General features: G+C 42.7%; 1 protein-coding gene across 11 annotated transcripts in view; it reads left to right on the top strand.

Moving 5' to 3' along the window:
• Nucleotides 1-25,879, top strand: part of MACF1 (microtubule actin crosslinking factor 1) — a 329,873-nt gene that overhangs the window by 66,264 nt on the left and 237,730 nt on the right. Inside the window, exon 1 of one of the 11 annotated variants that reach the window (XM_037032515.1) lies at nt 781-929. The exons of the other annotated variants lie outside the window; for them this stretch is intronic. Within the exon in view, the coding sequence (XP_036888410.1) occupies nt 878-929 (52 nt within the window). The 5' untranslated portion in view covers nt 781-877. Of the gene's footprint in view, nt 1-780; nt 930-25,879 lie in introns of those variants that run through there. 11 annotated transcript variants of the gene reach the window in all.

Below are 25,879 nucleotides of genomic sequence, written 5' to 3'. Positions count from 1 at the left end.
TATAAACTGTATTTTGTCAGTCTTTAAAGAAAATGGGTGCCACTGTGGAGTAGAATGAAACTTGAAGCAGCTGCTGAAATCATTAAAGCACAGCAGAAACGAATCAGCTGTGTGAAATAGTATACCCTGCAGTGGGGAGCAGGTGGGTGGCATGTGGACTGTATTTTCCCCTTAGTTATCTGTGGAGAAGGTCCTGCCTCCCAGAAATGTGCTTTTAGCACTTAGGGAGTGGGCTTAACAGTGTCTGCTCCTCTCCTCTCCCTGCCTTGGACTGTGCGAATGTGCAGTGTTTCATCTGTGTGGCTGTATTCCAGTCTGTAAACATGACTGCTGTAAGGAGAGTGCAGACTTGGTTGTTTATTTTATAAAACCTGTCCCATTGCCATGTGATATTTGCTCAAGAGCTCCTGTTGTGGTGACATTCTTGGGTTGAGTGCAGCCGTTTAAAGGTCTCATTCTCAGATGTTAGATGAGCCCTTAACTGCTCTCCTGAAAAGCAGTTGTCTTTCTCCCTAGCGTTTAAACCAGAGCAGTAATCCCAGTGGAACCTGGGCTGGGGTCTAGATAGAAGGGGACAGATGAGGTGGCAGATGATCCTCGGGGGCCGTTGTGGTCTCTTGTCTCATTTGCACAAGGGAGGGGCTGGCCTCCCCTGGGGAGGTATTTCCGCTCACTGTAGCAAATGAGGGCGTGCAAAGGGCTGTAATGTAATGAGGCTTCTGTGGTGACGTCACTTGTGAATGTGGTCAAAGTCCAGTTCTTGGGGGCTAGGAGACCAGTAGGAGAGATCAGTTGGTTTGCACACACTCACTTCTCAGCTGTCACTGTGCCATGGTGCCTACTTCCAGCCACTGAACCAACACAGCTGGGCCGGGCCATGAATGCTTACAAGTACCAGAAGTTCCTGGAGGGACTCAACAACCTTAGAGGTATTACCAGCCATCTGGCTCCCTACTTTCTGTCCTTGCTGATTGTGTGAACACTTACTGTGGTGTGTGTTGTATGGGGTCTTTACTTTCCATCAATCCCTTAGGGGCTTAGAAAGTCCTCTTATTCTGAGCTGGCCATATTTGTGTGTGTGCGTGCGTGCGTGCGTGTGTACGTGTGTTTAGGCAATTGCCTAGAAAGGGTAGAGTTTGTAAGTGTGATCATGGGTGTGTAGGTAGGAGGGAATCCTCTCAGCTGCTTCAGCAGCAGCCTGTTCTCTTGTTGAAGGGGCAATGAATACATGTCTTCTGCTGTTTGGAGCTCAGGAGAGCTCGGGGCACTTCCTGGGTAATGGAGGTGGAGGGCTCTTGTCATTCAGCCCTGCAGTCTCACCTAGGTGTAGCTGGGTTTCTTGGGTCAGGTTTTCTACTTGCCTGTGTCTACAGTGAGTCACAGTCCCATCTGGAGAGAGCAGGGAGTCACAAGTGGTTGTGGGGGGAGGAGTAAGGCAGGTTGATAGGTTGGAGATGCCATTGTGAAAGGTAAATGAGTGGAGTTAAAGGAGGAAACTTTTTAATTAAAGTGATATTTGAAGGGAATAAATAGTGTTTGCTTTGCATGGTTGGAAAATTCTTCACTAACCTTAGATGAGAAAAATGCTTTGAGATGTGACAGTGCAGGACTCTTGGCTATTAAGGAGGAAAATAAACAAAATCTTTCTGTTTCCCTTCTCTAATTAATAGATAGTTTTATTTTCATCTACTTAGGAAGGTACTCAAACCATCCCTCTTTCCTCAGCAGTCAGGATTCTAGACCCAGAGCAACCATGGGGTGTGGAGAGAGTTTGAGGAGGTAGAGAGAGGAAGAAAGTGAAGTGGGCTTCTCCTGGGTTGAGAGGAATGGCAGGAGGTCTGAACTCCCACCCTTACCAGGGTCTGTAGGTATTTTTCTTTCTTTCATTGTCTGTTGGAGAACTCTTTCTAAGAGGTCATATACTTGAAGAGCTTGTATACTACAAAGGAACATGCAACTGTAAAATATTGTTCTGGTGATCTCTATCTTCCCTTTTCTTGCCCCATGCCATAGAAACACCTTTTTTTTTTTCTCTCTCTTCCAGAACTTCTGACAGCTGGAGCCAACTCCCTTTAGGTTCAGAGCTCTGTGAGCTCATCATGCATCAGACAGGTCTTAGCAAGAGTGAGTGACATTGACTGTTGCTTCCCTGTCAGAGGAAGTTTTGAGGGGGCAGAGAGTCTTGACTTCTTTTTTAGACTCATGGGGAAGACCTGGGAGATGGGGGGTAGAAACCAGTGGTGCTTCTCAGTGATTCTTCCAGTTTTGGGGTCTTGTTGGAGGATGAAGATTGGTGCAAAAATGTATCCTTGTCCCGTATAAGAGCCCCTCTTCTTGCCCTATTTCCTGTCTTACACGGATTCTTCTATATTCCTGGGTACAATGCCCAACCAACAGCAGAAGCCCTTTCCCTGTTTAAAAAACACATGGAAGGCCCTGACTGGTGTGGTTCAGTGGGTTGAATGTCATCCTGCAAACCAAAAGGTCGCTGGTTTGATTCCTGGTCAGGGCACATGCCTAAGTTGCTGGCTAGGTCCCCACTTGGGGGTATGCAAGAGGCAACTGATCAATGTTTCTCTTGCACATTAATGTTTCTCTTCCTGTCTCCCCCCTCCCTTCCCCTATCTCTAAAATGAATGAATGAATAAATAAATAAAATCTTTTAAAAAATCCACATGGAGGGATTATCAAACTTAGTTAACCTGCATGTTTTCTCAGTAGAAGAAAAATCTCAGAGTAGAAATCCCAGGCCTCTGTTTGGACACTGAGCTCCTTAGTATAGTTTTACTCCCTGTTATCCCTAGCATCCTTCTTCTGATAGAAGGCCAGAGCCTTTTGAAGATGGGTAAGTGGTAAACAGACACTGTAGGAGATTTACCTACCCATAGGGTTGGGGAATATGACTTTTCCTTTTTTTTTAAGATTTTATTTATTTATATGTCTTTAGATGGGAAGGAGAGAGGGAGAGAAACATCAATGTATGGTTCCCTTTTTGTGCGTCCCCTGCTGGTAGTTAGCCTGCAAGGAACCGGCCTGCAACCCAGGCATGTGCCCTGGCTGGGAATCAAACTGCGATCGTCTGGTTCGCAAGCCCGCGCTCAATCCACTGAGCTACGCCAGCCAGGGCTGACTTTTCCTTTTGATTCCTTTTTATGTCAAGGTTTAGATGAGCAGTTAGCCACACTAGGAAGGCCACAGCCTATGTAGATCAGGTTCAGCAGTGACCTATGTACATTTCTGAGGTTCTCAGGAGACCACATTATTCACAGTTATGTTCCTCTCTGCTGCGTGTACTTCAGGAACAAAGAGCAAGTATGACTGGTGGCAGGGCCCTCTTCATATTCCTCCCGTAAGACATCACGAAGGAAGGAATCCTTTTTTATTCCCTAAATAGTTGTTTGGTCCGCAGTTTCCTTTAACTCTCCTGACGTTCTTGGTGGGGCTAGTGGAACCGAATAGCTCTTGATTTGATCCTCTCAGGGGTCTAGAGGTTTAAAATTGTACCCCACAAAGAGTTATTTCTGGTTTTGGAAGCGGGTGTATTGAAACCAGCTTGGCAATCATTAGTTTTCTCAGCCCACCTATAAGGACTTTTCTCCCCTCCTTCTTGCCCAGTCTGTACTAGGAATGACTGACAGCCTAGATGTAGTGTCATGAAGAGTGTTCCATGTGGGGTTGAAATCAGAGAAAAGGCCACAGCAGGAGCAGCTTCCACTGTTCCCACTGCAGACATGAGGCACAAGTGGCAAACACAAGGCCCGTGAGCCACATCCGGCCCTCCACCTTGTTTTATCTGGCCCAGCACCTTGTTTCGACCTGGCGGCCCTCTCTGTCATGTTGTTTTGGTCTTACACTTCTAAGATGAACTCGGAAGCACTTAACTGCTGTAGGCATTAAATAAGAGGATATTTACACTTAGTGTAGTGATGATATGTGGTCAGAATTCACCACATGTTAGTTCTACCTCTTCTTTCCTTGTTCCTCTCGGAGACTTGTTACTTGTTTGAATTACAGCAAGACCTGTGCCTGCTTTGGTCCAGGATGAACTGGATCAGGTCACCTTCTGACTGGGGAGTAGTAGTAGCCCTAGTCGCTTACCCACCTGTTTGATCCAGTTCTTACATGATCTCACTGTAGGACAGTTATGATGGTGAGACTGGAAGACAATGGCATTAGTGCTATTAATAATACCGATAAACACCCAGCAAATGTTAGTTATGGACTAGGCATTGTTCTAAGCACTTCACTTGTTTTAATCTGTGTAGCTCTTACAGTACTCCCATACCATCAGGGCTGTCAAACTCATTTTCACTGAGGGCCACATCAGCCTCATGGTTGCCTTCAAAGGGCCAAATGTAATTTTAGAACTATATAAATGTAACTACTCCTTAACAGTTAAGCAAGAGCTTGGTGCTGCCGCCAGGTCGAAACAAGGTGCTGGGCCAGATAAAACAAGGTGGAGGGCCGCATTTGGCTCACGGGCCTTGTGCTCACCACCTGTGCCATAGACAGTTTACAGTGGTATACCCAGGGCTTGGCTGGCCTCAGAATAGGGTTCACCTGTCCTGCTAAGGATATGGTAGTTCCTAGGAGTACAACAGCCAAGGTGCCGTGTTGTGCTGCTGTCTGATGCTGGGGACCATATGAATTAGGGGAAAATACCTATGGCTCCCCAAGTGTGTGCATTGAACACACTTGGGCACCTTCCTGTCTGAAGGAGAATAACAGTGTGGTGCTTTGCACTGAGAGCGGCAGTCTTTTCTCTCCACACTAGTCTTGAACTGTGTCCTGTTTTTTAATCCTTCACCCACTTATATACACTGTATAATAGTCTTTATGACATAAAACACATACGTACAATATGTGGCAGTTTGTCATGTCCACCCAAAGAAAGCATCTGATTAACTTTATTCTTTCTCAGAAGCTGAAACTTTTCCAGGTGGGAAAGCTCCTGGAAACAGGGCTTGTAGGTGTGTGGTTTAGTCCTTATAATCATTTCTGGCATGTTGCTATAGGTCTTAGACAAGTGTTCTGCCCTGGGCCGCCAGGCAGACAATCACATACAGACCATTGTCTTTGTCAAACTCTCCTGTTAGTTTCACCTACTGTGTGCCCCGATTGTGGTGAACAGCTGCTTCCCTTCATCTGACCTGTACCCTTGTGTGTTCCAGAGAGGCTGACAGGAAGAGGTCGTTGGCTCCCCTCTTCACTTACTCACCGACTCTGCTTTTCTTGACGTCTTTCAGCTTGCAGCCATTCCTCCATTAGGGAGTAATTGGTGAAGGGAGCCCGGTGGAAGAATTGCGACCTTGTAGAAGTCCTTGAAGTTCTAGTCTCCAGTGTCCTGTGACTCTTTGGTGCTTTGATGCCAGAGTTGCAGTGCAATGTATCCTATTGCTGCTGCTGCTTCTGGAAGGCTTTAACTTCGCTTCTCAAGCCTGCCAGAACACACACCCATTGAGTGGTCTCTGCCTAGATAGACCTGTCCTGTGGGTATGACAGGTTGAACCATTTGCCCAAGTCCTGCTCTTTGGCAGAGCCCAGGCCTGTGCTGTGACTGATAGCCATGGTGGATTAATTAGGGAGGCAGAAAGGTAGATGAGGGAGAGTGATGAGAAAGTGGTTCTCCAGCCTTTGTTAAGAAAAACTTGTGATAGATCTGTGAGGTAATGGCTTGTTTTTTAAAAAATAAATAATAAATAAATACACCCCAACATACCCATATATTTTCACCCTTCTCTTCCTTTGCACATGTTCTCCTGTTCCTTCTGCCTAGAATAATCAAATTTCTTCCTATTCATCTTTAATCACAGAGGTGTCCAACCTTTTGTCATCTCTGGGACACACTGGAAGAAGAGTTGTCTTGGGCCACACATTAAACACACAAATACTAATGAAAATTGATGAGCAAAAAAAAAGGTTTTAAGTAAATTTACGATTTTGTGTTGGGCAGCCTTCCTAGCCATCCTGTGGGCTGTGGGTTGGACACCCCTGCCTGGCTAAATCTCACTTGCCTTCCCAGAGTTACTTGTTTTGTTTTTGCTGCATTTCTAGGTAGAGTTTGTTGTTTTTTTTTTTTTACTCATTGCCATAGCACTTTAAACATACTAATCTTTTTTTTTTTTTTTTGAGAGAGAAACATCAATGTGTGTTTGCCTCTGACACAGCCCCTATTAGGGACCTGGCCCATAAGCCAGGCATGTGCCTCAACTGGGAATCGAACCAGCAATCCCCTGATTCACAGGCCAGTGCTCAATCCACTGAGCCACAGCAGCCAGGCTAAACATACTAATTTTAGAGCATATCACATTATGTTATAGTTATTTAATTAGACATTTGATTTTCCTACTAGTCTTTATTTCTTGGACCATGTTCTCAGTCTCACTTTTCTAGTTTATAAATTAGGGATAATAGAATTTATCTCACCAGATGTTGTGAGAATTACATGATAGTAAATATAACACCTGGCAGAGAATAAGAGTCCAGGAGTTGTTAGCCCTACAGTTGTTAAAGGTGGGAGCTGTGTCTCATTTATTTTTTATTTTTCAGACCTAGCATGCTGCCTGACAGATATTAAAGATAAGAGAAACATTTGAAGAATTAAACTAAACTCATGTATTCAAATGTCCTTCAGTTGCACACAGGAGGTTAAAAAATACTCTGAGAATGGTGACTAGTCTGTTTATACATTTATAAAACCCCTTTATTGTAGTTTTTCTCTTCAGTGCCAGAGTGTGACTCCCATAAGAAACTCCACAGTCATTTTATCATCATACCTAATTTTTGGTCAGAAAATGATATGATCTGTAACTAGCTATTTTGAAACACTAAATCCAATCTCAGAGAATGGAAATGTACTGCTCTTTTTTTTTTAATTTTTTTTAAAGATTTTATTTATTTACCTTTAGAGGGGAAGGGAAGGAGAGAGGGAGAGAAACATCAATGTATGGTTGCCTTTCGTGGATACCCTACTGGGAACTGGCCTGCAACCCAGTCATGTGCCCTGACTGGGAATTGAACCACGATCGTGTGGTTCACAGGTCCGCGCTCAATCCACTGAGCCACACCAGCCAGGTGTACTGCTCTGGAAAATATTGGAATGATGGTATTACTAGTCTGTAAACAGTTTCAAACAGGGGGTTTCAGATATAATTGGAACATTGTTGAATAAGTGAAGAAGGTGGCTAATGAGAAGGCACACACACAATTTTCGTTCCAGTAGTTCTTGTTGTTTGTCAGATCATCTTTCTCATTATCTCACCACCTTACTTTGGACATCCACTTTGTCGGCCAGCCAAGAAACCTGTTCTCTATTGTTGTGTCTGGCCAAGCAGGGCAAGCCCTCACACCCCAATATGTACCCTTCAGAGAGTAGCCTTTTTTTTTTTTGCAGGGTGGTGCTTCTTTTCCCTCTTCAGCATGCCTAATAAAGAACCCAAGGGGTGGAAACATTTTCCCCTCTTCCATTAAATAGATACACTAAGGTGGGGAACGAGAGAGAGAGAGAGAGAGAGAGAGAGAGAGAGAGATCAACATTGATTTGTTGTTCTCCACTGATTGACTCCTGTATGTCCCCTGACCAGGGATCGACCCTGTAACCCTGGGGTATGGGGACAACATTCTAACCGAGTCACCTGGCCAGAGCTCCATCTAGTTTTTTCTTTCCATATATAAAAATTGTGTTTTTATATAGTTGTTATTATAATGTAATTCTCTATCATGTTCTTTATTTTGTGAGCATTTTTTATGCTTTTAACCATTTGTCTCCAACAAATTTTCTTAACAGTTGTATGGAATTTCCTCAAGTGAAAGTATCATTTATTTGACATTCCCCAACTGGGAGGGCATGTACATTTCTAATTTTTCACTACTATAATATGATAATGAACAATCTTGTAAATAAAAATGTCTGCTCATGTCTGATTATCTTTTAAGGGTAGATTTCTAGAAATAGAATTATTGGTCCTTTTTTTTTTTTTTTAAGATTTGATTTATTTATTTAGAGAGAGGGGAAGGGAGGGAGAAAGAGAGGGAGAGAAACATCCATGTGTGGTTGCCTCTCATGACCCGCCCTGGGGACCTGGCCTGCAACCCAGGCATGTGCCCTGACTGGGCATGGAACTAGTTACCCTTCCGTTCACAGGCCCGAGCTCCATCCACTGAGCCGCACCAGCTAGGGCAGAATAACTGGTCTTAATACATAAATTCAAATCTCTGGATGTTGGCTTTTAATTTTATTTCACTTTTAAAATTTATTGAGAGTACCTGTAACACTCTGAATACCTTTCTGGTAGCACTTGGGTCCTTGCTCTCTAGGGACAGCCCTGTCTTCAGGCTTAGTGGACAGCTGGATCACATGTTTTATTGTCCAGTTAATTTCCTCGTGGGAGAGATGCCAAGTGTCTCTTCACTTAGTCAGCAGCTCCCACATGTCATCATCACAGCACTGCCCTGTTTTACTCTGAAGCTTTTGTCCCAGCAGCTCCAAGCATTTAACTGGCTTCAGTGATCCTTCCAGCCCTAGGACCCTTTCCTCTTATATCAGGAAAAATCCATCATGTTGATCAGGAAACTGCTGTATGAAGAATGACCTAATCAATGCTGTTTAGAAACCCTGCATTGGAATCTCAGATTGGTCTGAAGTTGAGATTCTCATGCTTGCTGTTACTGAGTTAGCCCTAGTTAGTAAATTGGGCCAGCTTAACCTGGTGTAATAAGTTGACAAACTCTACTGTGTCATCACTTTTGTCTGCCTCTGGAGGAAGTGGAGATGGTGCTGTGTGTTTGAATCAACATATTGCAGTCAAGTGTAAATCAGCTCTGTTACTTGGGACTGACAGTCGCCTTAGGGTCAAATTACAGACTTGATGAGAGTATAGTCTTGTTTCTGACGGGGAGTTGACATCCTGTTGCAGACAATGTGGGATTTTCTCGCTGATGGTAGACTGTGGGTGTTGGGAGATTAGCTTGAGGCCTGGGAGAAGGTGGTGCATATGGCACTTTGTGTGCAGGGGGGTGGGGGTTCAATAGGAATATTTCTACAGCAGCCGGGATAGTGGAAAGTGGCTTGAGTCACTGACAGAATTGCATCTTTCACAGTGAGAACTGTCTACTCCTCCTGTTCCCAGAGCCCTTAAGCAAACCTACCACAATGGGGCAATTCTCTCGACTGCATGCAGTCTGGAAGTCTACATGTTTCTGGGGTGAGACCTGTCAGTCAATACCTTTAAAAGAAGTAGGCACCTATAGACCCTCAGTAAATCCTCAGCAGTTTAGATGCTTGACAGTTTTGTCCTGTTCAAGTTGATCCTCTTCTTAATTGTGTCTTTTTTCGTTTTACTGTATGTTACTGGTGGACAGAGGGACATGAGCACAAGTCCACATTGGGGTTGGCTTCTGCTGCTGCTGGTTTGAAATGTGTGGGGAATCTGGGGTTCCATGGTGTAATGGTTAACACTCTAGGCTCTTAAATGTGTGGAAGTAGTTCTGTGGGGATTTTTGTTGTTGTTAACTAGAGGTGTTACACTATCCTTTCTTAAAGAATAAGCCTGTAGGCATTACTGTTGAGAGGTTAAGGCTCCTGTCTGCATATTCTGCCGACGTTTCTTTTGGCTACTCTTCTGGAGAAACCCCAGGCTAGTAATCCTAATTGTATATGCTACTTATTGCAACAATTGTGAAGATGGTCCCTCTGAATGAATATCACTTGCTAAACAGTGTATTTTGCTCATTGTGGAGTGGCAGGAACCTCTTAGACTTTCTGGTTTAATGTATCTTGAAATCCTTTGATTTCGAAAATGACTTTTTACAATTTGATATCAACTAACTACTTAATGTTCCATGCTTCTTGTGTCTTTCACTGGAAGTTCCCATATCCTTCTCTTTCCCTTCTTCCATCGAGAACCTTCTGTATGCCAGATCTTGTACAAGACATAGGAAATGCAAAAATTAACAACAGTCCCTATCCTCAAAAAATAGGTAATTTATATTGGGTTGGCCAAAGTTCATTTAGCTTTTTCTGTAAAATAAAAGGCACCTTTTTCATTTTCCCCGGTAACTTTATTGACTTGGATATTTTGATTATGTTGGCTGTTCCTGTGTGGTATCAAGTTGAGTGTTCTCAGTTAATGTCTCCATTTGATCCCTATCAACTGCAGTTGGTCTACCTGATTAGGGAGCCTCTTTCAGCGAGAAATCTCCAGTACGAAACTTCGCAAACCACTTTTGACACATTTGATCAGTCACGGCACCTTCTCCATACACTACACAAATCTTTTTTTTGCATTTCAGTTGTGTTTTTCCCTTTCTTGAAATAATGAAGCATGATATGCCGAAAACGTTGCATATTTTCTTCCATCTTCAACATTAAGATGGAAGAAATACACAAAAATTCAGCAATTTCGGTAAGTTTCTTTTTAAATGCACATTAATATGACAGCTGTCACAATACAATCTAACAAAATTGTTTCTAATGAAGTTAAAGACAGCTAAGCATTACTAAAGCCATCTTATGGAAAAAAACAAACAACCTTTTTTGGCCAATCCAATATTTATAGCAGGTGCCATTATAGAAATATGAACAAGATGCTGTGAGAACAGAGGTGGAGAGATTTATTGAGGCTACATTGTGGGTGATTGGGAAGACTTCACAGTGGAATTGGTATGTGAGCTGAATCTTGAAGTTAGTAGGAGTTTACCAGTTAAGAAGGGAGGAAAGGTATTCTGGGGAGACAACAGGTGTGCAAGGGAATAGAAAGTCTGTATCCTCTGAGGAAGAATGAAAAACATTGTGAAGTAGGGACTGGGTAGTGAGAGAGCGCTGGAATGGAAAGTTGAGTCTTTGTTATAAACGGCTAAGAAATAACGTAGGCATGTGAGGGCACTAGATATTTTTAAGACAGGAATGACATAAACAATCGTGTTTGTTTGCTTGTTTTGGTGGGGGAGAAGTATAACTCAGGCAGCAGTATGAAAGATCACTTATAGGGAAGCAGGACTCAGCTAAATCAATAAATGTGTACCTGATTTTAGTTTGTCTAGGATGTGAGAAGAAGAGAGCAGGCATATGGGATCATTCTAAAAGATGTTTGGTTTTAGAAACAGAGTTTACATTCAGCTGTAGCTGGAGTGGAGATCCAGTTTCCCGCATAGCTCAGTTAAACCTGACCTTGTGTTGTGCAGTGCTTTGTGTTTGGGTTGGTATTTCCTGGGACTGGTCAGATGATTAACTTCAGTGAGAGACCTGTGGAGTAGCTGGTGATAGGCTACCAGGTGTCATTGATAAGAAGGAGAGAAGAAGTCCGTTTAGCTCTGCTAGGGCTTCTGTTTCTTTGAAATTCTTTGGTCTGAGTACCTGGCCTAAGGCTCTATCTTTACATGACTCTTTACAGGTAAATTTGGAGTGTTGGCTTCATTTTGTGTTGGAATGTTGACATTTTGACACTGTGGTAACATCCCTGCCTATTTAAAACATTCTCTTCTTTGCCATGGCCAGGTCGTTCAGTTAGTTAGTTGGTTGGAGCATTGCCTGTACACTAAAAGGTTTTGGGTCTGATTCCCAGTCGGAGTACACACCTAGGTTGCAGGTTAGATCGGGAGGTAACCAGTCAATCTTTCTCTCTCTCTCTTTCTCTCTCTCTTTCTCTTTCTCCCCCTTGTTCCCACTCTCTCTAAAATCAATCAAAACAGCCTGGCTGGTATAGCTCAGTGGATTGAGCGTGGGCTGCAAACTAAAGGGTCACCGGTTCAATTCCCAGTCAGGGCACATGCCTGGGTTGCAGGCCAGGTCCCCAGTGGGGGCCACATAAGAGGCAGCCACACATGGATGTTTTTCTCCCTCTCTTTCTCCCTCCCTTCCCCTCTCTCTAAAAAAAAAAGTAAGTAAAAAAGTTAAAAAATTATTTATTAAATCAATAAAAACATATCCTTGATTGAGGATTAAAAGGAATTTCTCTTCCTTTAGCTTTAATGAGGGACTTTTTTGGTTTTCCTTGACCTGTCTGATTGCTGTTTGTCTGCCTCCATTGGGTCTTTTCCTTCTCCTGACTAACTCAGATAGTTTGCTGAGGGGTGGTGAGGTGGGAATAATACAGGCTTTGAATCCAGGCTGGCGTGGGTTGAAATCCAAGTGTCTGCATTACTTGGGGCAAGTTACTCACTTTCTCTGAGCTTCAGTTTTCTCATCTGAAGATGAGAAAATGGGGATAAAATGGGGATAATAATATAAAATAAAGTCCTATAAAATGGGGATAATAATATCTCACATAAAATTATGAAGATTAAGTAAAATGGTGTAGGTAAAGCTCCTGACACAGTGCTGGCACATAAACTCATGGTGCAAGCATAGCTGGCATTACTGTTATGCTACTCTTCACCTTTTCTTTCTCTAGCCACTACTTCTGGCTTCAGCTTTTCTTTTAAGTTGCAGACTCCCACATCTGTCTTACACTACCTAAAATCTCTCAATTTTTAAGGTGTTTTTAAAATTGTGATAAAAAACACATGTGAAATCTACCCTGCCAAATAATTTTTACATGTATAGTACAGTGTTACTAACTACATGCATGTTTATTGTCAGCAGATCTCTAGAACGTTTTCGTCTTTCACGACTGAAAGTCTCTACTGGTTGAACAACACCTTCGCCTTTCCCCCTCTCTCCAGCCCCTGGCCACCACTGTTCTATTGTACTTTCTGCTTCTGTGGGTTTAACTGCTTTAAATGCCTCGTCTAAGTGGAATCATGAAGTATTGTCCTCCTGTGACTGGCTTATTCCACTTAGCACAATGTCCTCAAAGTTCATCGTATAGTGACAGAATTTCCTTCTTTTTTAGGGCTGAATAATATTTCATTGTAGGCATAAACATCTCTCAATTTCTAGTCTCTTTTATCAACTGCCTACAGGGCAGCTTTACTTGGGTGTCACCACAGACTCAGTATTTTCAAGACCCAGGCTGGACTTGGCTTTCCTTCCTTATCCCCCATTTTTAACAGTTGTGCTCACATGCTTCCAGTCTCCGAGATCAGAAACCCTGGAGACATCTTTGACTCTTCTCTCTTCATCAACCCCATTTTCTGTCACTGAGTTTTTTTGTTTCTTCAGCATTTCTCTTAAATTTGCCCTTTCTCCTCACCCCCTTTGCCATGACTCTAGGCCAGTCACTCGTCACCTCCTGCGTGAATTACTGCAACTGCCTCAGATTTTGTTGGCTGTGTCCTGTCTCTCCCTTCTAGTTAGCGCTGCCAGCTGCTGCTTAGTGTTTTCTGTTACGAAAAGTAAGCAGGAGCTTTTATGCTGTGAGCCTTTTGCCCCCTTCCATTATTCAGGCTTATCCCACATGATTTCCTAGAATACAGCTTTCACTCTAGACAGGTTCGTCTCCTTTGGCGCTCTGAAGTGCTTCATTCAGTCTGTCCTCTGGCCTTTCCTTGGGCAGCTCACCTGGAGTGCCCTCCCTTGTTCTTTATACCTGCCTGGCACCCCTCCGTCTCTTCGGCCTCACGGCAGGCCTCTCTTCTCCATGGAGGCTTCTTTGGTTATCATTGTCCACCTTCATGTGTCACTTTTCCACATCCTCGTTTTGTCTCCATAGTAAAATTGCAAGCTTTACGTGGGAACTGTTTTGCGGACGTTACTTTTCTATAACTCGTGGTACCTAGCTCCCACCTAGGCAGTTTAAGTGCTCATTGCTGAGCACTTACCTGGTGTGGTGACCAAAGTGAATTGTCCTTTCACTTGGCAAGTGTGTGTGAACACTTACCGTGTGGACAGTGCTAGGCGCTGGGATCCAGCACAAAACCCCCAGTGAGGAGACTAGTTGTACTGTACTTAAGCAGAGCAGTAGTGATTGGTTGACTGAATTTGAGGAAACTAGGTCAGACTCTAAGTGAGGACAAGTGACAAGAAGAGGGAGACTGTAGAAAAAAAGGCATAAGTTAAACAGTTACTGTAGGGAAAAGGTATTTAATGATTCACTCAGCAAATCATTTACTGACTATCCACTGATATCAATTTACTCCAGGTATTAGGGACATTCTATTGAACAGGACAAGTTTCTTCCATTGTAGAGCTTATATTCTAACATTTAGAGTCATTTTAAAAATGGAAAGCACTTAACATTTTTAAGTGAAGCCCATCTGTAGGAGGTCAGCAGTGAAAGAGTTAATATGCTTGTAGGGCTCTAGGCTTTGTTGAAACAGATGGTTTCTCTACTCTGGGGAGTGTTTTACGGGAGATTAGAGAAGGCTGGGCTGGGGAGGGCCTAAGACCTCTCTCCCTCCCCCCAGAGCACACACACCTGCTGGTCTGGCCCCCAGTGAGCTGTGTAACTTGTCCCCCACTTGTAAGCACTTGCAGGCTTGGGATTGTGGCTGTATGCTTCTGGCATTTTTTGTTTCCTTTCCTGATTTTTATTTATTGTTCAACATCAGTGAAGTCTCATTTTAATTTGACAGATGTTGGGACTGGTCTGTGTTCCTTCTGGTTCAGGTTTACTTATATATAATTGTGACCTGACCTATATATGTTATTTTTCCAATTCATTTTTTTATTGTGGTAAAATACACATAACATAAAATTTACCATTGTAACATTTTAAAATATACAATTCATCTGTTGTACAGTCATCGCCATGATCCAGTTTCAGAATTTTTTTTGTAACCCCAAATGGAAATTCCATACTTGTTAAGCAGTCACTCTGCCTCTCCTCCCCCAGCCCCCGGCAACCACTAATCTGCTTTTTAATTTAGCTTATTGTGGAATTTTATGTAATTTAAATAATATAACATGTGGCCTTTTGTGTATAGTTTCTTTCACTTAGCATATAAAAATATATTTGCATGCCTTTTTCATGTGACATTATAAGGGTTTTTTTTAGTGTTTCCTTATAGTCAGTACAACTTAAGTTGTTATATCGACAGTGGCTTCACTTTGCCATTATCTTAGTGTTGAGTATTTGGGTTATTTTCAAGTTGTTGCTGTTATAAAAAACTGTTACAGTGGACATCTCCCTAATGTGCTCTGCCACCTTTCACAGGATTCTGTATGTTGCACACCAGCTGCAGAAGAACCATTGTCCTTGATTAGGACAGTGTGGCCTGTTATCCAACTCTGTGGGAAAACAGTTGAGTAACGAATTTTATATAGAAGGGAGCATTATATTTTGCAACAGAAGGGCTTGATCACTAGGGAATGGCAGGGAAAATAAAATTTTTTCTTTCTCTCCTCTAGAAATCTTCTCTGACACGCCCTCTATACCCCCTTGGGTGTAGGATGGAACTGCTGATAGCAGTTGAAAATTAAATGTTTTATTCATTTATTCATTCAGCAAATATGTGAGAGCCTACTATATGCCAGACATTTGAAACTTGCCAGCACTTGAACCTGGCTGAGCAGTGCCTTTTACTCCATTGACGGCCTTTGATATCACTCGAGAGCAAATAGGACCACTTCCAGGGTAATCAGAGATGATTCAGAATCCTGAGCCACCTGAGGCTTTATTACCTCATGGTTTAATACCTCACAGTTTGGTACCATTATAGATAATAATCATACACTAGTTTGGGCTGCTTACGCCAAGGGATTTGAAAGCCTGCCCGAGACTCCTCGTACCTGGCTGCTCTCATTCCCCACTGTGACAGAGACCTGGCTGCTAGGAGATGGGTCATTGGGCCTTTGGTTTGTTCTCATAGTGGTTGGGTTCATAATATCCTGAGCAGGACAGCAAGGGGAGGCTGCTGTTGACTGTGTAGTAGTACTAATACTACTGTGTTCATACAAAGGATGAGGTATCAGATGTATCTGGGATTAGACCTGCTGGCCCCTGCTTGTCTTCTGAGAGACTGCCCACACCCCCACCCACTACCCACCCCTAACCCTTGCCTTTTTTCCTTCCTGAGCTATTACATTAAAATGGTCTGATTTCTCTCTACCCTGTTGGGAAAATGTCTACCACTTAACAGCCATTCAGTGCCACCCTAAGCAAGCCTCTGAAACCCTGTGCTGAGTGGAGAAAGCCCCTGAAACAATTGCCAGATCTTCTAATTTTATTAGCACAGTGCTGAAACTGAATTGTTGATTTGGGGTGAGAAGCGGAGTCCAGTGAGGAACACCCCTTGCCCTCCTCACCTCCCCCAGTCAGGCCTGATCTCTGCCCTCTTGCTGCTGTTCTTCCACTGTCAGGGTTTGATCTGTTATGTGTCTGGACCTTCAGATTTATTTTTCCTAGTCTACTTTAAAAACTCTCCAACACTCAGGGAGGGGATAGGGGAGGAAGGAGTTAGAGCATCAGGAATAGGGACTCCAGTCCCTCTCTCTTCCTAGACCCTGGAGTTAACTGAACTGGCCTAGGGCTCCTGAGGGGCTGCTATGTTTGTGTTTCAGTGGGCTGGCCTTACTGAGCGGGACACAAAAGCGTAAAGCAGGAGGCATTCCCACAAGCCTAACATTTTCATATTTCTCTGCCAAAAAAATCTTCAGTTAGGGTTAAGAATAACTACTCTGTCTGTAGAAATACCAAGGGCTTTTGTTTGCCAGAAGAAAAGGGCCTTTGATTAAATGCCTTCTTCTCATTTTTTTCTTTTCCTTAAGCTGCTGTGGGAAGACTTCAGAGCCTCTGAAGGTGCTGTGTTTGAGGGGCTTGGGGGAAGGAAAGATAGCAAAATAGAACGAGGACAGACAGTCATGCTTTGCCAGCCATTTATGCAGAGATTTAAAAAAACAATAACAAAAATCTGTCCAACTTTTGTTGCCTGCTTTTACTAGGTTTCCTTTCTTCCCATGTTTTGTGACATCCATCCAAAACAGTAATTCCCAAAGGACCTGTAGGGTTGCTCTGACCTGTAAACCTATTCTACCACTTAGTGTGATTTCAGACAAGCTACTTAACCTTTCTCTCTAGGCCAGAGTTTCTCAGCTAGAAAATGAGGATTATAAAAGTACCATTTTCATAGAGTTGTAATGAGAATTGAATGAGTTAATAATAAGTAGAAAGTACTTAAACAGTGCCTGGAACAGAGTAAGTACTCAGTAAATGCCAACTACTATTTCAGTAAATATTACTACTACTATCTATGGCAAATGTTGAGTGTAGCTTTATTTTCTTGATTACAAATTTAAAATGTGGCTTTCTAGGGCTGAAAGAGTCAGGCCTTTGTCTTTTTAGGATGAAAAGGAGGCAGACATTCCTGTCAGTCATGACTGTTTGTCGGAAGCAAAGAGACATGTTTATTCTCTGTGTGGACACATCTTAGAGGCTTAGTGTTCTCCTTAGTTGAATGTCAGCAAGGGAATGTATTTCATTAGGAGAATTTACTATTCTTTGACAAAGCTGTTCCTATTTGTGGGTGAGAGTGTGTCATGACTGCAGGAAGACAACCACTTTTTCTGCCTTTGTCTGAGGGCATTGAGGTTTCTTTGGCCTCAGGAGAGCCTGAACCAAGCTATAGAGGAGGGGTCCCTAAGTTATAGTAGTGAGACAGACACAGGAGGCATCTGAGTAGGGAAAGGAAGCCCCATAAGGGCTGAGCTGGTCCTAATGACGTCAGTACCAGGTCTGGGAGGCTCCTGAGCAAGTGCCCGGCCTCTGCATTTCCCTAGACACAAGTAAGAGACCTGTTGAATGACCTGCCCCGTGCCTTTGGGCACTTTTATAAGCTGCCCCCTCCTTTCCCAAATTGCTGGGGGTGGCTAAGGAAGTGACACCGAAATTTGCTCTTTTCTATATTGTCTTTAGTTTTTAGGAAGTATTTCAGTGTCTGAACTACCACCCTCAGCCCTGCCCTGCAAGGTGAAGTCTCATCTTCTTGCAGTAAGGTAGATTCTAAAGTCAGTTCATGAAGTGAAAATCCCAAATAATCAAAATTATCCTTAAAAGATATCTTAACCCACCAATCAAGGTATATAAACATGCTTTTGTGTATAGTTGGCCTATGATTAGAGGACATTCTCAAACACTAGAATCATATTCTGAATTCAAGGTGCTCACAGTGTGAGAGGCACATGGGAACTGAGACTTGCTGACATCTCAGATTCAAGTCTTCTTATCTTATGTTCATCCTGGTACATAACCTTACTTTGGTGTAAAACTTCACCCAGTGGAGTTGTGAGTAAACCTGTCCACATGCTTAAATTATTTCTCTTTCTCTGGTCAGGTTTGTACAGTTTAGTTCAATTGTGTTGAGATTTTCCTATATTCTTTTTTTGTTTGTTTCTGTTTTTCTTATTTCTTCTTCCATTTTGTAAATCTCATTTTCTTCTTCTAAACCTGTTTTATAGCTCTAAGCAATTCTTCTCTTGTCCAGAATGCTCATTGTGTGTTTGCCTGTTGCATATCTTCATTATTTTCAGTGTCCAGGATTCTTGAAAGGGTGGTTGGGAGAGAGAGTAGGAGGGGAAGACCTCTAATAGTCTTCATTTAAATTCTGTGGTAATAGGTTTCATTTTCTCCTCTCAGGTCCTCTACTAACCTTTGATTCTTATCCCTTGTATAGAAGGCCCTTTCTTTCATTGTCTTTCCCCCTTTAGGTCATTTTTCTGTAGAAAATTTCTGCTTATGCTAGGGCACTTAAAAATGAATTTTTGTTGTATCTACTAAGCATCACTGGTTTAGCTCTAGATGTTTAGTTGGTTCTTGGGTAAACTTCAAATTCATAGTATCATAAAGAGATAGATGAGAAACAGCCAATCCAGAGAGGTCAAAGGACAGACAGTTTCCTAAGTTGCATGGCTGGTTATTGACAAGCTGAAACCATGACCCAGGTTCCTGGCTTGGAAGTTGAATGTCTTTGCTCTGAATCACATTGCTTGCCTTTGAAGCCTTGAATAGGGACAGTCCTTTGTAAGACCTTTTAACTGTCACCCACCAACCCCCCCCTCCCCCACCCTGCCTTGGAGGAATTGTGACTTGTTTGCTTTTGTTTAATTTGATTTCACTTCCTTTCCTGAACAAAAATGCTAGGAAATATGAACTTTAAGAGGGTTAAAATTAGTTCTGTTTCAGAGATGTATTTAAGAATTATGTGGCCCTGGCTGGTGTAGCTCAGTAGATTGAGCGCGGGCCTGCGAACCACACGATTGCGGTTCGATTCCCGGTCAGGGCACATGCCTGGGCTGCAGGCCAGTTCCCAGCGGGGGACTCATGAGGCAACCATACATTGATGTTTCTCTCCTTCCTTTCCCCTCTAAAGATAAATTAAAAAAAAAAAAGATGTGGCATCTCTTGGGGTAGTTTAGAAATTTAGGGCTGTGTTATGACTTGCCAGTCTGGGATTCACTGTCACTGGCTTGGAGGTTTCAGACAAGGAAGATGGGTTGACCAAAGTTCTAGGGCGGGTGATAGCTTGTATAGGTCATCAGCTGGAATGCAGAAGGGTAGTTAAGGTCAACAAACATTTAGTGAATTCCTTTCTTTGCAAAGCACAGGTCTAGGTATTGGGAGTATAAACTGGATTCCTGCTTTCAAGGACCTTACAGACCCCTGGTTTAACTTGAGAAAAGAAGGTAGTATGTATAGTTGGAGAGATACTAGTTCAGTGAGGCTGTAATTTTTCTTGTCCTGATTTAGTCACAGATCTGGAGGAGATGGAGTTGCTGTTCATTGGAATCTTGGAAAAATTCCAAAATACAAGGCACTGGATATAGTTTGGTCATAAAATAGGGCAAGGTGGTGTTTTCTACGGGATGTCAAGGGCTCCCATTTTCCTGACTCACTGAAAAGGGCAACTGGGAACAACATGAGGTTCTTCATACCCTTTCCTCTCTTTTCTTCCCAGTGTTCCTTCTAGGAGCTACCAGTAAGCATTAAACCAGGTAATTTCCTTCTCTCTGTCTCTCTCTCCTTAACTATTTCTTTTGAGCAGTGGGGGCTATCAGAAAAAAATTAATAAGAAAAATGATTTGCAAAAAAATAGCCCTTGCTGCGTCTAATTTGTACACTTCATCAGACCTGGGAGAAGTTGATGCAGTGTTTTCAGGCGTTGAGGCAGTAGGAGCTTCTGGCTGGGAGGGGCATACAGTTAGTTGTTCTGAGCAGCTACCCTGCTCAGCTACCCTGCCCCCAGCCTGTCCCTTAAGTGTTGTCTGTCTCTTTTAGCTTTTGTTGGTTTAAAACAGCACAGTGTAGCAAAGGTCAAAGCTGTAGTCCTTGCTTTCTCAATCCCAAGGAAGAAAAATGGGTTATTTTTAGCCATATATGTTTCTTCTTTGTCCTAGAGAAACTGTAAAGCAAAACCCAGAAAAACGAACAACTGAAATCCTCCAATAAAACAAAAAATTTAGTAACCACCATGATTCACTTGTGCAGCCTCAGGTGTTGGACTTTCAGAGTTTCTTATATAAATAAGAGTTTTCCAGACTGATGGCTGGTGTACAGATACCTACATCAGGCCCTGGCTGCCATCATTTTGCTGTACAAGAAAGGAACGTCAGAGGTGGGGTTGAGGAGTCATTCCACGCATCATTCATATATTTTTATCGCTATCAGAGAGGGCAGTGGTAGTGGTAGAAGTGTTTTTGTGGGTAGAGGAAGACCATGCCCAGTTTCTAATTGGCATTGGTAATAAAACCTTTCAGAGAACCAGCTCTCCAAGGTGACTTTGTGGAAACATCTCAGTTCTGCTCTACTCACTGTTTACTTTGCTGTTTCTACCAGCAGCTGCAGTGAATGGGAGAGCCGCAGCCTTCAGAGGTGCCCTTAGGCTGTTCTCAGTGACCTTCAGGTCTTAAGAATCATCTGAGTGAGAAGAATGCTGAAATCGTGTAGCTGTTTAGTTCAAAAGAAAAGCTGCACTGCCATGGTGATAAAGCTCCCAATTGGATAAGGAAAATGGCACCCTCCAGGAATCTGGGTGGTAGTTGTTTTAATCAAGTTGAGAAATGGGATCCCTGAGAAGGGGATTTCCTCAGTATCTAGGCTCCCCACTGCCTTCCATTTACAAATTCCAGGAGGGAGCTGAGGCCTCATGGTTGCGCCCTTGTCCACAGTAAGACAAGCATGCACAGAGGCCTGCCAGCTACTGCTGTACAGCTGCGCTGCAGTGTTCCCTTTTAAAAATACTTTGTGTGCTGAGCATAATCTCAGTACCTCGCAGAAGCTGCACATGTGTTAACATCCTTCCTGAAATCTGAAAATACAAGTAACATACAAATACACAGTAGTTTATAAGCCTGTGATCTGAAGGAAGTTGACTTGGGATTTCCTTCATTTTTTTATCCCATCAGACTCCTTGAGAAGGATGGTTAAGAACATTTCTCTCTTTTCCCTCTTTCTGGTTCACTCCACTGGGGCAAATAGTTGCTGGATTCAATAACATTCTTTCCCAAATGATTTCTAAGGCATGAGGGTCACTGAGATTTATTTTTAAATTCATAACCTCCTGTTGAGGGAAAGCAGTTGTCCTTACTGAATTCCCCTGTGGAGGCTTTCAGCTGCCCAGACACCCCCACGGCTTTACCAGGCGTATTCCAGAAGCCTGAAAGCCCTGACCCTCGGGGGAAATTTCTGGTCAGGCGTCTCACTCACGGAATCCCTTCATGAGCCATGGCCATGGCATGAGTTAGGTGTCAGATTGGGAAACTGAAGGAACAGGTGGCCTGTGACCTTAGTCATAAAACTTCCGGCTTGATAAGTGGTTTTGGAGTCATGTGCTAATTTGAAAGTTTCCTTCTGCTTTCTTGCCAGCGTTAGCCATCTCTCACTGGTCTGGTTAGTTCCCTTCAAGGATTTTCTAGGAGCATGCTGGAGGCTGTCTGGATATAAGGAGTTAAACCACAGTGAACTTGTGGAGAATGATTAAACAGTGATTAAGTGATATTTTAACTTCTGTTTGTAGGGGAGAAATGGAAATCATCAAGAAAAAAAGTTTGTAGTTTTGACCAAAGTCATCTTATCTTAAAGTTGGCCAGGGCTGATTGCTTTTATTCAGGTTCATTTTTAGCTGCAAGGTGAACTCCTTCACATGCTTCTTTACTGATGTCCATCTTTTTTTTTTTCACTCATGTTTCTCTTGCTCTTTCCCTTTCTTCCTTTCCCGCCTTCTCTTTTCCCTCCCTCCCTCCCTCCCTTCCCTCCCTTCTTCTCTCTCCCTCTCTCCCTGCCTCCACCTCTGCCTGTTTCCTCCCCACCTCATGTTGTTTTAATTGGTCTGGAAAACCACTTCCACTCAGAACAGAGTTGGAATAGGACTTGGCTGCCTTTCTGTGTGTTTTGTTCCTTGATAGTCTTGGTATGAGTGAGGGTAGATTTGGGATATTTGAAAAGCTACTGGACCAGTGGTAAAAGCACCAGTTGAGGAATTGAAGATGCTTGGATTTGAATCACAGCTTTGCTACTTGTGAGCTGTGTGCTCTTGGGCAAGTTACTTAAGCTCTATAAATCTCAGTTTCCTCTTCTGTAAATTGTGAGTGATAATTTTTACCAGAAAGAGTAGGAGTTAGATATGATTAGAGTTATGTATGTAAAGATCACTGTGGGCATTTAATTATGTTCGAAAGTGGGACCTTTGCTGGGTGATAGAGGTCAGAGTTGATTGTAGGCTTTAAAGAGTGCCTTTGGTTGGCTATTTGCCTATTTACACAATGCTAATTATTTAGTTTATACATTATAGTGTGAGGTTAACCTGTGCCTTTGCCTTTGTTCTAATTTAGTAAAGGTAACAGCAACCCGAAGAAGAGCTGGGGGGCCTTTAATACCCCCAGGGCTTTTACCACAACCACTCCCAGCTACTCTAGATTCACAAATTTAAATGAAGTGTTCGTTATAGAAATACAGCATCAAGACTTACTATTATTACTTATCCTCTTCCAACCAGATCGTTACAAAGAAGTCCATTTTATAGGAAATTTCTGCTTCCCTGCTCTGGCCCTAGTGCACAGATTTATCTCAGGAATGATTTGTGGCTAATTTATATAAAGGAAGATGGAAGATAATTTCTGACCACTTTTAATTTTGCTGTGTTTGAGGCACTTGTGCTAGAGCAATGGTTCATGGTCATTCAGTCCTTTTCCTTTACTAAAGTGGAATAAGCCAAGGTCAGTGGGGCCTGGCTGTTTCCTTCAGCTCTAGTTATGCCCGAGTCTTTAGGTCTTGGGCCTTAGAGTACTCAGCTCAGTTGTTTTGGAAATTTGTTAAAAAGCATAATGTGTTGCTTTGCAATATGAAAGACACTTTGTGGTTTTATAATCTCTTGTATTTCCATATGAATTTTAGGATCAGCTTGTATCTTTTAGTATATTCTTTTTGCAGGGAGGATCTTCAGAAATCTAGTGTTTCTAGTGTGCTATGTATTTGATAGGGTGTAAGGAAATTTGAGTATTTTTGTCTCAAAGTATCAGAAAACAGTGGCTCAGATTGCTTTATTTTATATGTTCATAAACTGGAAGACTTATTATTAAGATGATGATACTCCCCAAACTGATCTACAGATTCAGTGCCATCCCTATCAAATCCCTGCTGGCCTTTTTTGGGGGGGGTAAGAAATTGACAAGCTGATCATTAATAGCCTTTTTTAAGATTATTGTAAAATCTTGAAAAAGAAGAACAAAATTGGAGGACTCACATTTTCCAACTTGAAAACTTACCACAAAGCTGTAGTGGTCAAGAGAGTGTGGTAATGGCATAAGAATAAACATACAGATAAATGGAATAGATCGAGAGTCCAAAAATAACTCCCTACATATATAGTCAATTCATTTTTGATTAAGGTGCCAAGACAGTTCCACGTGGAAAGAATAGTCTTTTCTTTTTTTCTTTAAGATTTTATTTATTTATCTTTTAGAGGAAGGGAAGGAGAGAAGGGGAGAAATATCAATGTATGGTTGCCTCTCATGAGTCCCCTGCTGGGAACTGGCCCGTAACCCAGGCATATGCCCTGACTGGGAATCAAACCGCAATCATGTGGTTTGTAGGCTGGAGCTCAATCCACTGAGCTACACCAGCCAGGGCAAGAATTGTCTTTTCACTAAGGTATACTGGGACAAGGAATATCCATATATGAAAGAATGAAGCTGGGCCCTTACTTCATACCAAGTATAAAAGTGAACTCTTGGAATCAAGAACAAGCTGACAGTAGCCAGAGGGGATGTGGGAGGGGATAATGGGAAGAAAGGAGGGAAGGACGTCAGGAACATGTATAAAGGATACATGGACAAAGCCAAAGGTGGATAGGATCGAGGGTGGGAGGTGGGGATGGCTGGGGTGGGAGGGAATAGTGGTGAGGGGGTGGAGTGGAGCCAACTATACTTGAACAACAAATAAATACATACATACATACATACATACATACATTATTAAACTGGGAAAAAAGTGAATTCAAAATGGTTTATAGAACTATGTGTAAGAGCTAAAACTATAAAACTATTAGAATACAATTTAGGAGTAAATCCTGGTGACCTTGGATTAACCAGTGGTTTCTTGACTATGACACTGAAAATACAAATGACAAAAGAAAAGAAAAACAATAGATAATGTGGACTTGGTCAGAATTAAAAACTGTTGTGTTTCAAAGGTCACTATTAAAAAAGTGAAAAGATTTCTGCCAAGATGGAGGTGTAGGTGGAAACACTGTGCCTTCTCCCACACCAAGTTTGAGTACAACAAAGGTTTAGTAAACAAAGACGCAGCCAAAGAACAGAAAATTGAACTATACGGAAGTCCAACAACAACGAACTGTTCAACAGGGACAGTAAGAGGGGCCGAGCCAGCAGCGGAGCAGGGTCAGGCAGGAAAGATCCCCCGACCCAGGTGCGCGGGCAGCCAGGGTAGCAGCGAGGACCCAGTGAGGGTGCAGGGCAGGCTGACTTTGGTCACACATTTGCACGCAGATAAACCAGCAGAGAAGTGAGCAGTGAAATGGACCACACAGGCTCCAGCGGGCGAACCCAGTGAGTGCTCAAGGTGGCGGGCTGACCATGGTCGCACATTCATGTGCAGTGAGACAGACCACGTGGCCCCAGCGGCAGGAGGCGGCAGAGGGAACCGCCATTGCTCCTCTTTGACCCTGCCCCACATACAGTGTCATAACCCAGTGACTGAGTGGCCCTGCCCTGATGAACACCTAGGGCTCTGCTCCTCATAGGTAACAGGCACGAACAGTCCAAAATATGGCTCAAGAAGAACTCAAAGCCCCAGAGCCAATAACTAAGTGAAAAAGAAATAGCGAACCTCTCAGATGCAATTTAAAATACTGGTGATCAGGATGCTCACAGAAGTGGTTGATTATAGTCACAAATTAGAGGAACATATGAAGGCTAAACTAATTGAAATGAAGGGAAATGCACAGGAAACCAATAGTGATGGAAAGGAAATGGGGACTCAGATCAATGGAGTGGACCAGAAGGAAGAATGAAATGTCCAACCAGAAAAGAATGAAGAAACAAGAATTCAAAAAAAATGAGAGGCTTAGGAACCTCCAGGACATCTTTAAACGTTCCAACATCCGAATTATAGGAGTACCAGAAGGGGAAAAGAAACAGCCACGAGTGGAAAACTTATTTGAACAAATAATAAAGGAGAACTTCCCCAGTCTGGCAAAGGAAATAGACTTCCAGGAAATCCAGGAAGCGCAGAGAGAGTCCCAAAGAAGTTGGACCCAAGAAGGAACACACCAAGGCACATCATCATTACATTAGCCAAGATTAAAATGAAGGAGAGAATCTTAGAAGCAGCAAGAGATAAGTGGACAGTCACCTACAAAGGAGTTCCCATCAGACTGTCAGCAGATTTCTCAAAAGAGACCTTACAGGCAAGAAGGGGCTGGAAAGAAGTATTCCAAGTCATGAAATCCAAAGACCTACAGCCAAGATTGCTTTATCCAGCAAAACTTTAATTTAGAATGGAAGTACAGATAAAGTGCTTCTCAGATAAGATCAAATTCAAGGAGTTCATCA

The sequence above is a fragment of the Sturnira hondurensis genome, unplaced genomic scaffold (assembly GCF_014824575.4).
Source record: "Sturnira hondurensis isolate 20B ecotype Veracruz unplaced genomic scaffold, ASM1482457v3 Scaffold0021490, whole genome shotgun sequence".
In the NCBI taxonomy this organism is placed as follows: domain Eukaryota; kingdom Metazoa; phylum Chordata; class Mammalia; order Chiroptera; family Phyllostomidae; genus Sturnira; species Sturnira hondurensis.
Note: the sequence above shows the minus strand (reverse complement) of the source record. Positions and strands in the feature narration are given on the sequence as shown.